The sequence below is a fragment of the Channa argus genome, chromosome 10 (assembly GCF_033026475.1).
Source record: "Channa argus isolate prfri chromosome 10, Channa argus male v1.0, whole genome shotgun sequence".
Classification (NCBI taxonomy): domain Eukaryota; kingdom Metazoa; phylum Chordata; class Actinopteri; order Anabantiformes; family Channidae; genus Channa; species Channa argus.
This window is the reverse complement of record NC_090206.1, coordinates 16,858,489-16,871,546: the sequence shown is the minus strand read 5'-3', so window position 1 is coordinate 16,871,546 and position 13,058 is coordinate 16,858,489. Positions and strand designations below refer to the sequence as shown.

Here is a 13,058-nt window from a genome sequence, read left to right as displayed (position 1 = left end):
ATGCAGGGAGGTCTGGATAATCTTTCCCTTCACAAAAGTGCGTGGGGCTAATCCAGGCTGCTGTGCTGAGCTGTGGATCAAGTCCTACAGAGAGTGTGGGAAGGCCAGCAGGACCGCCACTGCTTCAGCCCTCTTGGTGGCCAGAGCTTATTTATTGCAAGGTACACTGCAACAGCAGGCCGGTTCATTCTTCCACACACCTTTGCATCATTAGTGTCAGCTACAGCGAGCGTGTTTATAGATCAGTTAGATGCAATTTCAGTGCAATTTGTTGAAAATAAAATCCACCAAATATATTAAAATGATGATGCCAGCAACTATAACAGAAGCAGCTCAGACAGATTGCCAAAGTTATTTGTAACGTATTAAACACTGTGTGAGCACAGAAGTTGGATATATAAATGATATTAAAGGCTAATTGAGGAAATCCCTCGTCAGCATAAAAACAATTACATAGTTTAATAGTTAAAAGGCATCCACTAGATTATCCATGTCAAGATGCATGTATGTCACAGGACTGATATACATACAAATAAACTTACAAAACTTTTCAAAAACAGTTTCGGATGGCAACTCGTGTTTTATGAAGTAAATGTATACATTTTATAAACACACACACTCAAAAAAACAACAGAGAATACACATCCAAATAGCTTTTTTTGTAATTTATATTGTTAAATGAGCCAAGTATAATTGAGCCAAGTAAATGATTGTGCTTAAATATAAAAATAAAGCGATGACAGCATAGAATAGTCTTCACAGAGTAAATAAACCACTAATAAACGACTTTCAATGCAAAAATTAAAGATAAATTTGGTTAGACTTTGTGCTAGTTCTAAAGCAATTTTTTCCCCATAGTTTAGGAAAATCATATCATTAATTGATGTCTAAAACACAGGCCAGGGCATTTACTGTTTAAAAGCTTTTAAAAAAAAATTGGAAGGCATACATTCTGATGAACATGGATGTATCCAGTTTTAATGTAATTTTATTTTTAATTTAAAATAAAAAACAAAACAAAACTTCGCATAGACGATCCTTACGAACATAATGAAAATAAGCCCATTCAGTGTCTTCAGAGTTCTTTATGCAATTTTGATTTTCAGACTTCAGAAGTTCTCACAAACCACATGTAGCACACAAAAGACAGGCACAAATCTCTTGTTTTCGTACAAATTTATTCAGCATTTAAGAATAGAGGATGGTTTTAAAATATGTAGAAACGTCAGTTTAAATAAACCTTTTCGTTCAGGATAATGAGTAAACATGACACTGTCAAAACCATCACAGAACAAAATATTTTACAAAAACAAAATTTTCCACATGACAAAACATTGGGTTCACAAGCTAAAGAAAAAAAAAAAAGGAAAAAAAAAAAGCATACTATAAATAAAACTTGCGTTTGCGACCCGCACAGTCTTAATTCATGTTAACCTAGGTCATGAGGGGAGAGAAAAAAAAAAAAAAAAAAAAAACTACAAAATTTGGACACAATCGAGACAAGTGACATTGTACAAATTAATTGTAAACATTTATGAACCGACTTTCCATCCAGCTTTTCTGAAATACACTAGCCTCTTCACGAGGCCACATGCCTTTTCATAGAGTGAAAATATGGCATTATTTAAAATATAGAAGTCCAGTTCTCCTACATAAGTTGATTGCTTAAACTTGTGATAAAAAGCCTCTTTGCAATGCGATTTACTCTGATGGGGTCAACGTTCAGTTTCGGTCCATTTAAATTTCATTTAAAATGGACAACCCAAGATACGGAGATAACTTTGTTTCTGAACCAAACTGTTGAACGATGTTTCTTTAGCAACCAAAGAGTTCAAGTATCCGAAATACTCTCTTTTGGAGTTTGGAGTCTTTTTTCCTGTTGCTCTCAGATGTGAGTGAGAGGTAGCGTCCCATTGACGCCAGTCCCTGCGGTCTGATAGTGCGGATGGACACTGTGTAACCGGCTACCCTGCAGGGAGGAATGCTCTGCGCTGTCCCCACCGGGAGGAAGGTACATGCTTATCATATCCCTCAGGTCCCCCAAACACGCCCGCTGAGAGTGGGACGTAATAGCCGGCGGTGGTGAGCTCGGCTCGGTCTTGCACACGGACGCCATGGAGCTCAGTCCCATGGCGTTGGTGCTCTGCTGCGTGTACGCTGGGGACATGCTGTATGTGGAAGCCGCGTTCATGTAGGTCTGCGCCGAGGACATCATCGGGTACTGGAGCCCTGCCATCTCGTACCGGTGCATCTGCTGAATCTGAGGGCTGTTCATGCCGTGATGCTGAGGGTAGGCCAGCTGGTCCTGCATGAGGGAGTACGCACTGTTTGTCCACCCGTTCATGTGCGCATAACTGTCCATGCGCTGCCCCACCGACACAGAGTTGTTGACTGCACTGGCTCCCGGCGCCAACAGCCCCCCGGGCAAAGAATACTTGTCTTTCTTCAGCAAGGTCTTGGTCTTCCTGCGGGGACGGTATTTATAATCCGGATGCTCCTTCATGTGCATAGCGCGTAGACGCTTGGCCTCGTCTATGAACGGCCTCTTTTCAGCGTCGGTCAGAAGTTTCCAGTCAGCACCAAGTCGCTTGCTGATTTCAGAATTGTGCATTTTGGGATTTTCCTGTGCCATCTTCCTCCGCTGTCCCCGCGACCAAACCATGAAGGCGTTCATAGGCCGCTTCACTCTCTCCTGGTCGCTGGCGCTGTTGTTCTTTGCGCCCGGCGCCGAGCCCGAATTGGACTGCGGGATCGGGGTCTTGATCTCGGTTTCCATCATGTTATACATTCGGGCGACTTTTAGTGTTCACTCACAAACACATAAAAAAGGTTCACAAAACAGCGCCTAAAGTGGAGGAGGTAGAGATACTGACCAGTCTCATAAGAGGAGGCAAAAAGTTCTGCCCAAAGCAGCAAACGTGTCTGCAGGTGCTTCTGGTTTCTTTCCGCTCGAAGCTGGTCTGTCCCCCACGGCTCTGAAACAGAAGTCTGTAAACTTGTTCGCCAAGCTCATCTGTTAATAGGGCTGACCATGTGATGTAGATTGGCAGGCTGACAATCAGGAGCAAGGGACCAATCAGAGCGCAGCTCCCATAAAACCGTAGAACCAACCAGATCATAGAGCGCTGCGTTTTGTTCGGAGGAGGAGGGAGATGTAAAGTTTTAAAACAGCAGCACACACACACACACACACACACACGTAATGAAAATTTTTGATTTATTAAATTCACAAGATGAAAATGCCGCCGGTTTATTTATAGTTAAAGTGTGGGCTCTGCTTTATATGGTGAACATGTTTTGAAACCATATAAACATGTTATTTTGTGAAAATGCACCTGGATTTGGGAAAAAACTGAGAGTCAAATATGCAAAAGTTTTCAAGACTTTGTGTACCTAAGCGTGTAGGCTGTGGGTTATAGAGGAAACACAAGGAATCAACGTGAGTTAATTAATTACAGAGGCGGATTCCAACAAGCCAAAGTCGAAATATAAATGAGTCCAAATACTTCAGATAAGAAGTGCAATATTAGAATAAAATATGCCCTTGGCAGAGAAAAATAATTTCATTTCTCTCTGCTGCCAGACATACTTTTATATAATTTAACTCAACCTATGTAACCAAAAAAAACTCCAGGCCTCTTTTTAGGGTGTCGGTAATGTCAAAACCTTCAATAGACTAGTTTTTTAACGATTGTCTGAAATGTGTTTAGGTGAACTTTCATGGACCTCTTGCTTGTGAGTTTACCTCAGGAGCTTTTCGGTCCATTTGGTGCTGTATGAAAAAAAATCTGCGTGAATTCCCAAAATACATGAAGACGTTCCAGCTGAACGGCGCCAATTATTCAGTTTCGTTATAAATAAAAAAATGTCTATAACTTTCAGTGTGTGTAATAATTTCCTAAAGCAAACCAAAAAAAAAAATAACTGCCTATAGCAATATAAAGAAAATTAGACGGTGTTTTTTTTTAAATCGAATAAGGTATTCGAAGCAAGCGAAATGCAAAGTTAATTCTTTTGTTTATGTTTTATTTATTGTATTATTGATAAATAGTAAATTCTATAGAAGGCAAGTTAATCTGACTGCAGCGTTGAGGTCCCCACAACGGAAAACTTTAATACATCAACGACCTCTTGTGGAGGGGACGGGCCATCTCTGCAGTCCCCGAGGAAAAGTTTGGTTTGAGACTCGTTCGCAGAGTCATTCCAGGCGCGGCTCCTCCTAAAACCGTCAGGGACTATTTGCTGACAATATTACCTGTTATTAAAATGATCGCGGTGGAGTTATCTACATTTGCATCCGGATCCTTACAGTCCACCTGAAGCGCTGCGTCGCTGTTGAAACCGATTGGTCCAAAAGGAAAATCTCACACCTGCTATTGATTAGAGCGAATCGCCCATCGAAAGCGACTTTTTACACCTCAGCGTTTCGATGAGCCCTGCGGGAGGCTTTCTGGTTTGTGCATTTTAGAGCGTTTCACCTCCCGGGGCTACAACCTAATGCAAATGCAGCTGCTGTGGGCCTCCTGTAAGGCAGGGCGTCGGCCTGAGGCACCGGAGCGTCACTCTTTATTTTTTTATTTATCATTATTTTCTATTATTAAGAGAGAAGATAACATTCAAAAACTAAAGTCTGTTTGCAAAAGCTGTTATTTTCATCTGATTCAATACGGGGCTTCTAAATTAGATATGAACTAAAAATATCTGTCTATCTCTTGAAAATTAATATAAATCCTAAACCCAGTTTACTTAAAAAAAGTAGTACATTAAGAATAAAAATATATTTAGCATCCATCGTATAAATATATAAAAAATATATAAAAGGCCTAAAGAAAAAAACAGCTCCCGTAACCTTTATGGCTAAAATTATGCCACACATAGACATAGCTGCAGAATGAAGAATGATCAGTTATCTTTACAGGAGGGGAATCTTACAGTATGGTCCCTCCGCCATATAGTTGTAGTAAATCAGCTGAACAGAGACATCACTTCGTGAATTCAATTTTCACGTTCAATGGGGCGTTACAAACAGAGCAAGAGCAATAAAACTAACGTCCAATTAGTAGACATCTAATTCTCAGGGACCGGTTATTTGTTTATCTGGGCAGATCTCAATACTGATCCGCTTGTAATCTGCTTATGGAAATTGACCGGCGGCAAAGAGAGAGAGGGAGAGAGAGAGGGAGAGAGAGAGAGAGAGAGAGAGAGAGAGAGAGAGAGAAACACCAGGAGTAACCTGGAGTTGGGTAATAAGGGCCTCTGTGCAGCTAATTTCCTAATTAAGGGACGCAGGACCACCAGCATAGTCTGCACAGATTCAAACTCAACAAGCCTGACAGCCAAAAAGGGCTGTGAGGGGTGCGCCTGCAGGAGCCCACTGCTGAGTGCTGGGAAATATGTGAATGTCCTGTTAGGAGGATATGATTTAGATAATTTAATGGCTTAAATATGGATACATTGCGCATGTGCAGGCACCGTTTTTTCCTAAAAAACAATTAAAGTCTGTGAAAAAGAAATCATTGCCTGTGTGCGCGTTTCCTTCCAATAAAGATGTGAGTGTTTTGTTTTAATCCGACATTTGTGTTGATGCCGCTCTGAATATGAGATGAATCATAGAAAATAAATGCTTTGGTTGATGAATGGGGCTTTGAAAATACAATAAAAAATGTTAGTTATGTTTGCAAAGAGATTTAGGGGAATTTAGGTCAACAAACTCTCACAAAACGACATTAATCTCATCTTTAGAAACTGTCTTCGAATCCGCATCGTTTGCTCGGCTTTCGGCCGCTTTATGGCCACACAGTTTCAATTCCTGACGGACAAAACACGTTCAACTTTATTATTACAAGATAAAACACAAGCGCTGCCGTTTAGCTAAACATGAAAGCCTGTAATTTTTGGCTGTGTTTGTTGCATTTTTATAATCAGAGCTGGCCTTAAAGGTGTATCTTCTTCGAAAAGGGGATTTTTTTTTTTAATAATCGAAACTCGCATCTCAAGCCTGCAATTATTATTTTTATTTTAAACCCCACGACCTCCGGAATCAATAACTTTTTTTGTTTCAGCTCAGTGACTGCGGACAAGCAAAGCTGCGGCCTTTGAGAAACAGTAATTAATAAAGAATGGGTTTTCAATTACAGCAACAATGGAGACTGTCTCATTAAGATTTGCATGATTTTTGGACTCGAAATGCAAATGAAGATGCAATTTACGCATGGTCTGCTGTTCCTTTTGTGTCGGCGTGAATGGTTGCGTCCTCCCTGTTCAACACAGGTAAAATAATATTCACGGGTCATTTAAAGGAATAGAAGTGCTGCTATTACCACCTCTTTATTTCACAAAGCGGGGCTCGTAGTCCTGATTGTAATTTGACCTATGTGACCTATAACAGCGCTCTTTGATAAAAATAATTACCAAAAATAGCTTACAATGTTTAATGTGTGCTGTTTAATGTCGTGATTGAAGACACTTTTTACCCAGTAGAGTGTTATTCTTTAAAACATTTTTTACAAGTTAGACGTTACCTCTTTAATGTCAAAATGTATTTTAATAAATCTGCAAAAAGCAAATCTATAATCTTCTGCACAGTGCATTTTTATTCCTAATTTTCCACGAATACATGAATTTGCAGAAGACGAATAAAATCATAATATTATGAGCTAGTCAAGCAACAGGTATATAAACCTGCACTACTTACGGGTACTTCTCAGAGGCAAGGCATATATGAGTTGGTTGTTATAAAACCTCATGAAAGTAATGACTTTTAAGAGCATAATATTTATACAATATTTTGTGCACTCTAATGCTGCAGATTTTTTTCTGAAAACTTGAAAGCAGCTGCCATAAATTCTCTTTAAAGAAACTACAAATATATTCTTGGGAAAGACCTGGAGATTTTTTTTGCATTTAATTTAATACCCATTCTATTATGAAATAAACATTTTTTAATTTGCAAATTTGGTACCAAGTTTAAAAAAAAAGACCAAACCCTTGAAGAAATAATGAGTTTCATTGAAAATGAAGTTTAGAGTCTGATAATTTTAAGTGTTCACTTTGTCCTGACAGAAGAGGAGACAGGCGAATAAATGGTGGTAACTCTAATGTATGTGTTTGAGGATGAGGGCAAGCAGATCTTTAAGAAAAATGTGATTTTCTTAGATGCTGCACTGGATCATGACTTTTTTCCCATTGTTCCATCATAGACCTGCTGTATATAGAGCTTTAGTCATCACAGACAGAACTGGAAAGCATGAAGCAGGAGGATTAGTAAACTCAACCCCTTGTTGTGATGCAACCCCAACGACCATCTCTTACTCTGGGCCCATCTGAGGCAGTAAAAGCACCTAAGTTCAGTCAGTAGGTGAGGGGGACTGTCACTCAAAACTTCAAAAGAACCAAAACACACACAGTCTGAGGAAATGTGCATTGATTTTTAGGAGAGCTCTAAAGGAGCGTTGCAAGTCTTGAGGCTAATGGAGTAAGCTGCATTCTTCTCTTCACTGTAGCAGAGTAATTTGTGTTTTCATTGTGTTGGTGGGGGGAGCGAAGGCCACGAGTGATATGTCTGAACTCAACTGCCACCTAGTTCAACTCTGTGGAATTTAAGCGTCTTATTTATTGACCTCTTCTTGTAAAACAACATGCAAAAAGCTGCTAGGCTCCTCTAGCTTTCTATGAAGAAGGCTTCAAACTCTGGCCTCTTTTTCTCTCCAGCAGGCCAAGCATGTCTTTCCTCATTATGTTCTTGTGTGAGCAGGGCCAAGGCTGCTGACACAGACCCGGTGTAATCTCTTTAACCCGCCACTGTCATGAGTAGACAAGGCGTGACCACCCAACACTCTGCTCCATCTCACTTAGCCAAGGGAATAGTTTTTCACTTCATCGCCCTCTTACCCTCTTTGGTTGTAGCTGCTTATCATTTAGGGATGCACATTTCAAACACATTTGATCAAGTATGCTCGAGGCATAAGTGCATGCAGACACACACACAGGGTTAATCGTTGTTACAAGACCACTTAATATAATCACGTGCAGCAGTGTGCAATTAAAAATTCATATACTCACTGACCCTTGGAGTTCCCATAATTAACACAAGCATTTTTTGCAGTGGTTGCTGGCTAATGAAGCTAAAAGCAAATGAAATTATTTCACAGGAGAGGACATCAGTAGAGGCATTTTAAAAAGAATATACAATGATTATTAGCTCCTTGAAGTCATTTCGTAGACAAAGGCTCCTTACGTTTACTTAGCAGATTAGGAGAGACATTCATATTAAAATATTTGGTATATGATGCGTTAAATGAAAAATAAAATACTAAATTACAGTGAATTATACGCCGCTACCCACTGAAAGCTAATTTCAATTCAGTTTAAATTAGGCGTAAATTTTCAATAAATACAGTTTTGCTTCTGAGCCACTGAGTGAGGCTGGATTAAGCCATCTAGTGCGCAACATGATCACTTCTGTGTTTGCTCAGGAACAAAGTCTCCTGCCTAAACTTCCGCAGATAAAGCTCAGCTCACACTTGAACCTCTAATCCGTGCAATCTCCATTTATCCTATAGAGACATCATATTACATCTCATTTGCTGGATTCAAGGGTAATAGTTTTCAGAGCATTGTGAGATGCATTGTGAGACTCTGAGTAATGCCAAATGCTGTACTGTATGTGCAACAAAAAGATTTAAATTAGGCCTCCTGATGCTTTTTTCTGCTCCTGTGTTAAAGTTATGATAGTGTGTCAGCAGACAGATGCTGCCTGTGAATGGCATTATCACGCACCTCTATATGATGATCATTTTAAATACTGTTATTGCTTCTCTGGCTAATTACAGCACCCATTATTTTCCATGTATCTTTTGAATCATTGCCATGTTCAGTTTTTCCAAAAACAATGGAAACTTTCTATGTTTTTTGTTGGGAAGAAGGTGCTGAATCGTTACTTTTTGCTTTGCGCCATGCCCAAGCAAGAAGCCCCCTTTTGTTTTAACCATAATTGAGATCCCACTAATCTAATCCTTTTAAAAAATGAAACAGATTCTTTGTCAGGCCTTCATTAGCTTAAGATAATATTGTGTGAATGCACAATTAATTTGGTGTCTAGCTTTAATTAATTAAATACACCCAATTTTGTAATATGATTAATGCCACCAAGTTTTTATCTGTATTCTCCTCCAAAATGAATATGTAACAGAGATACAGTGCTGAGCATTAATTGCAGAAATTGGGAGTTTAAGAACCAGAAACTAGGTAAGGTAATTATAGGAGGTGATTTATTAAATCTTAAATAAAGAAACAAACAAGCATGAATTGATATATAAATCATGAAATCCATTATGTGTAATCTAACTGTGATTTGGGGGAAAATGACAAATCTTTGTTGTGTGCCAAGCACTTGATAAAGCAGATAGTGGTCATAAATTTAGTCCCAGTCAAGGTCTCATTAAAGGAGGCATAATTTAATTAAGAGTTAGCAATCGCCCTCTAAATATAATAATTACCTTGAGCACGATGAGATGAGTGTGGTGATTATTGCGTATTTCATTAGAGTAAGTCTTCTGGGAGAAGAGCAAACTAAGGTGGGAAGCTGGGTGTGTTGACAAGATAATGGATGGGCTGGCCTGAGATGAATTTGGTCACCTTGCCTTGGTTTGAGCCTAGAGAGGTGAGACAGAGGACAACACAGGTCCCCAAGAAGAGCGATGTCTCAGCTCTGTCTACTGAGACTGTAATATTTAGACCTTTCAGACAAATATTTGAAAAAAAATAATTTTTTTAGTTACTTTATTTTTACTGCAATAAATTATTTTTTAGGAATGAAACCTATAAGTATTGAGAGTATGAAATCACACCTAAAAGTTTTGGCATGTTTGGCATTTTTAATATGATAAATAAATACAATTACTCATTTAAATAAGTCAAAATATCTTAAAATTTTTAAGGTAAGAAATATATTAAGTTAACTTTTTTTAAAGACCAAAAACACAACAAAATTAAATAGTTAGTTAATGCCTAATTCTAAATATATACTGTAATTGCTATGATAGATATCATTGCTGTCTCAGTTCTATTTATTGTAAAGCACTAATAATGCTTTGCTCTTACATTCAACTCCTATCAATCTTTGCTTTTTACTAACACAACTAAAAAAGAACTACATTGATGTGTTGCCTGTTTTACACACACACACACACACACAGGCACACTAACGCGGGGGTGCAGAGGCGACGGCTCATTGCCCCGTGGACTGATATGTCAATGAAACATACACGATGTTGCCACTGCATTGGAGTGATTTCCAGCCTCGCTCCTCTCCTGGCTGACAGCAGGACAAAGAGCTTAAGCTACTATTATCTGGAAGCAAGCTCTCATTCTTGCTTTCATCTTTCTCTCCGCTCACACAAACATAGATGTATGTGCTTGTGCAAACACACAGAGCTCAGCATTAAATAAGTGATGCATCCAGTTTCTGTATCAGACAGGACAAACCTTAATTTAGAAAGGGTACTGTACCAAGGGCTGTAAAATTAAAGAAGCTAGCTTAAGTTAAGGTCGGAGTCAGTATTTTTTAGAACATGACTGCAAAACTGTGACCTTTATTTTGTGTTCATATTTCAAAACTTCTACATTGTCTATTTAATTCTACTTTATCTGATCAGAATGGCACCAACAGGTGACACGTCATTAAAAAAAAAGTCATTTCAGTTGAATAAATCAGACATCTTAAAAAATACAGTTCATATGTACCTCACAGAACACCCCCTGAGGTTGCCTGCACCATCTCCCTGAATGCCCCCTCCCTCTTCTCTCCTCTCTTTACTACTAACCTCCTCCCACTTTGGTCAGAAAATTGAGGACACTCACCAAGCTCTGACTGGTCCCAAGGCTGCTGGTGCTGCTGCTGCTGCTTCCCAGTCCCACTGTCAGACACACCTTTAGCAGCTGGCTGTCAGCAGGCCCAGGAGCATGACCACAGACTGGATGGTAGCAGTGGCATCCTCAACCCAGAGCTCCAGCCCAGACTCTAACTACGACCATTCAAAAGAGACTAGCACTACTTTTGCATCTCCCAGTACAGAAAAGAAGTATAAAGACCAAGAGAGCCGGGCAGTTACTGGTGTGGTAGTGCACACGGCAGCTGAGCTCTCCCTGCACTGGGACCCATCTCATTCAGCCAAGATTGCTTCATACAAAAGTTGACAATGCACCAGTGAAAGCCATTGTTGATATTCAACATTTTTTAAATAGCTGAGCAGAATAGACAACATGGCAGGCTGCAAAACTTGGCAAGGGAAACTGACCTGGAGCTTCCTGCTTGAAAGGGTTGCCATGCTGGGTGCGAGGAGAGAGGGCTATTGTGTTTTTAAAAAATGAGGGAGAGCTGGTGTGAAAGAGCTCAAAAAACAAAACATCTTCCATCCTGGGAGAGCAGAGTGCAAAGCTTTCTGTGCAGCAGGAAGAGGACAGTCAGATTGTATGGCCACAAGCATTTAGGAATTACCAAAAAAGTGCAGTGTTTTTAAAATAGGATATTATGTTTCTGAAGAGGAGCGGCTGTAGCTCAGTTGGTAAGGCAGTAGTCCACGGACCACAGTGTCAGTGGTTCGATCACCGGTCCTGGCTATATGTCGAAGTTTCTCTGGGCAAGACACTGAACCCCCCAACAGCCCGTTCCCAGGACTGCAAACCGGCTAAAATTGGGGAGGGTTGCGTTAGGAAGGTCATCCGTAAATCAACATGCCAAATCAACTTACGTCCAATGATTTGCTGATCCTGAACTCACGGGATAAGCCGAAAGGACAAAAAAATAAAAAAAGGTTTCTTAAGGAAGCAACTCATGCTCTGATATTGCTGCTAAAAATAAACCAAAGTACACAAGTGTGTCAAACCCAACGTGTACGTCTAATGAATGTACAACCAATCAAAACATCTAAATTATAACTCATTCTCTCTGCACTGGTTTGGCTAAGGTCCAGAGGAATGTCTACCAGTGAGCCATCTATTTCTCTAATGTTGCGCAGATCAGGATCAAACTGCCTGACACTGTTAATGGTGTTCTGTTTCTGTCATTGTCAAGCTGACAAGCCTGCAGATTGATATGGATATTTAAGACGCCTTTAACCTTCCATACGTCAAAGCATCACAGTGGCGCTTGTACCTCTGAAGCTATCAAAACATGTGTGTGTGTGTGTGTGTGTGTGTGTGAAAGGTGAATGTGTGCCTGGTAGCCCCAAGGCGGTTCTAGGTTTCGTGTTTCATGTTTTTCCATGTCTCAAAGTGGGAGGGGAGACTCAGGGCCCTGACTAACTAATGTAGATTTTAAAAACCCTTGAAGGCAACAGCTGCGATACCGGGGACTCAAATCCATGAACCCACCATATCTAAATATGGTACTCTCCAGAGCACTTAGCTCTTCCTCTGAGGCTAAACATAAAAATCCACTTAGCAGTTCTACAAGTGTTTCTTTTAAACTTGTTTTTACTTTACTGTTATGAAGATACAGTAGCAACAAACCAATGCAACACATGGCAAGTCTTCAGACCCTATTAAAACACAATATGTACAACATTATTGATGTGTTAACATTTGAATAAGTGAAAAATTACAGCCTATGTGAGCATAAGACACTGTTACTACGCCGAATAAAGAAACAATTAAAAGTCTTTTAATGACCAATCAAATATACAGAGCCGATGAAAAGACATTTTATTTAACAGTACCTCAGAACTAATTTATTATTTGCTGTACCAGTCTTCTAAAATATGTTATCATCTCAAAATCCGGTTCATCTTAAAATAAGAAAAGTCATAAACATTAAAGTGAATGGATCATTTCTGCAACCCTAGTGGAGGACTTCAACATAATCTGTGCCTGCTCACATCTCATCTGGCCCTGCAATATGAGAAGCAACACTGCGAGTCTGGTTCTGCAGCATCTTTACTTTACTTTATTTAACACTTGCTCAAATTGTGTATGTGTATATATGTGTTTATCTGAGTGTGGGTGTGTGAGAAGAAGGTGCACAGAGAAACGGGACCGGTACGGCCCTTTGACATAAGCAG

At 39.7% G+C, this 13,058-nt stretch overlaps 1 protein-coding gene and 1 long non-coding RNA gene across 4 annotated transcripts in view; both read right to left on the bottom strand.

Moving 5' to 3' along the window:
* Window positions 1-11,890, bottom strand: part of LOC137133988 (uncharacterized) — a 38,119-nt gene extending 26,229 nt beyond the window's left edge. The window contains exon 1 of one of the 3 annotated variants that reach the window (XR_010915361.1): window positions 11,298-11,890. This is a non-coding gene — a long non-coding RNA (uncharacterized lncRNA). The other 2 variants (XR_010915362.1, XR_010915360.1) reach the window with 2 other exon arrangements.
* sox3 (SRY-box transcription factor 3) lies at window positions 1,160-3,004 on the bottom strand. Its single transcript, XM_067518253.1, has one exon. The coding sequence runs from the start codon at window positions 2,786-2,788 to the stop codon at window positions 1,886-1,888; it is 903 nt and encodes a 300-aa protein (XP_067374354.1). The 5' UTR covers window positions 2,789-3,004; the 3' UTR covers window positions 1,160-1,885.
* Window positions 11,891-13,058: the final 1,168 nt, after the last annotated feature.

Excerpts from the sequence above, each read along its gene's own strand:
- sox3 (XM_067518253.1), bottom strand. The coding sequence starts at position 2,788 with ATGTATAACATGATGGAAACCGAGATCAAGACCCCGATCCCGCAGTCC.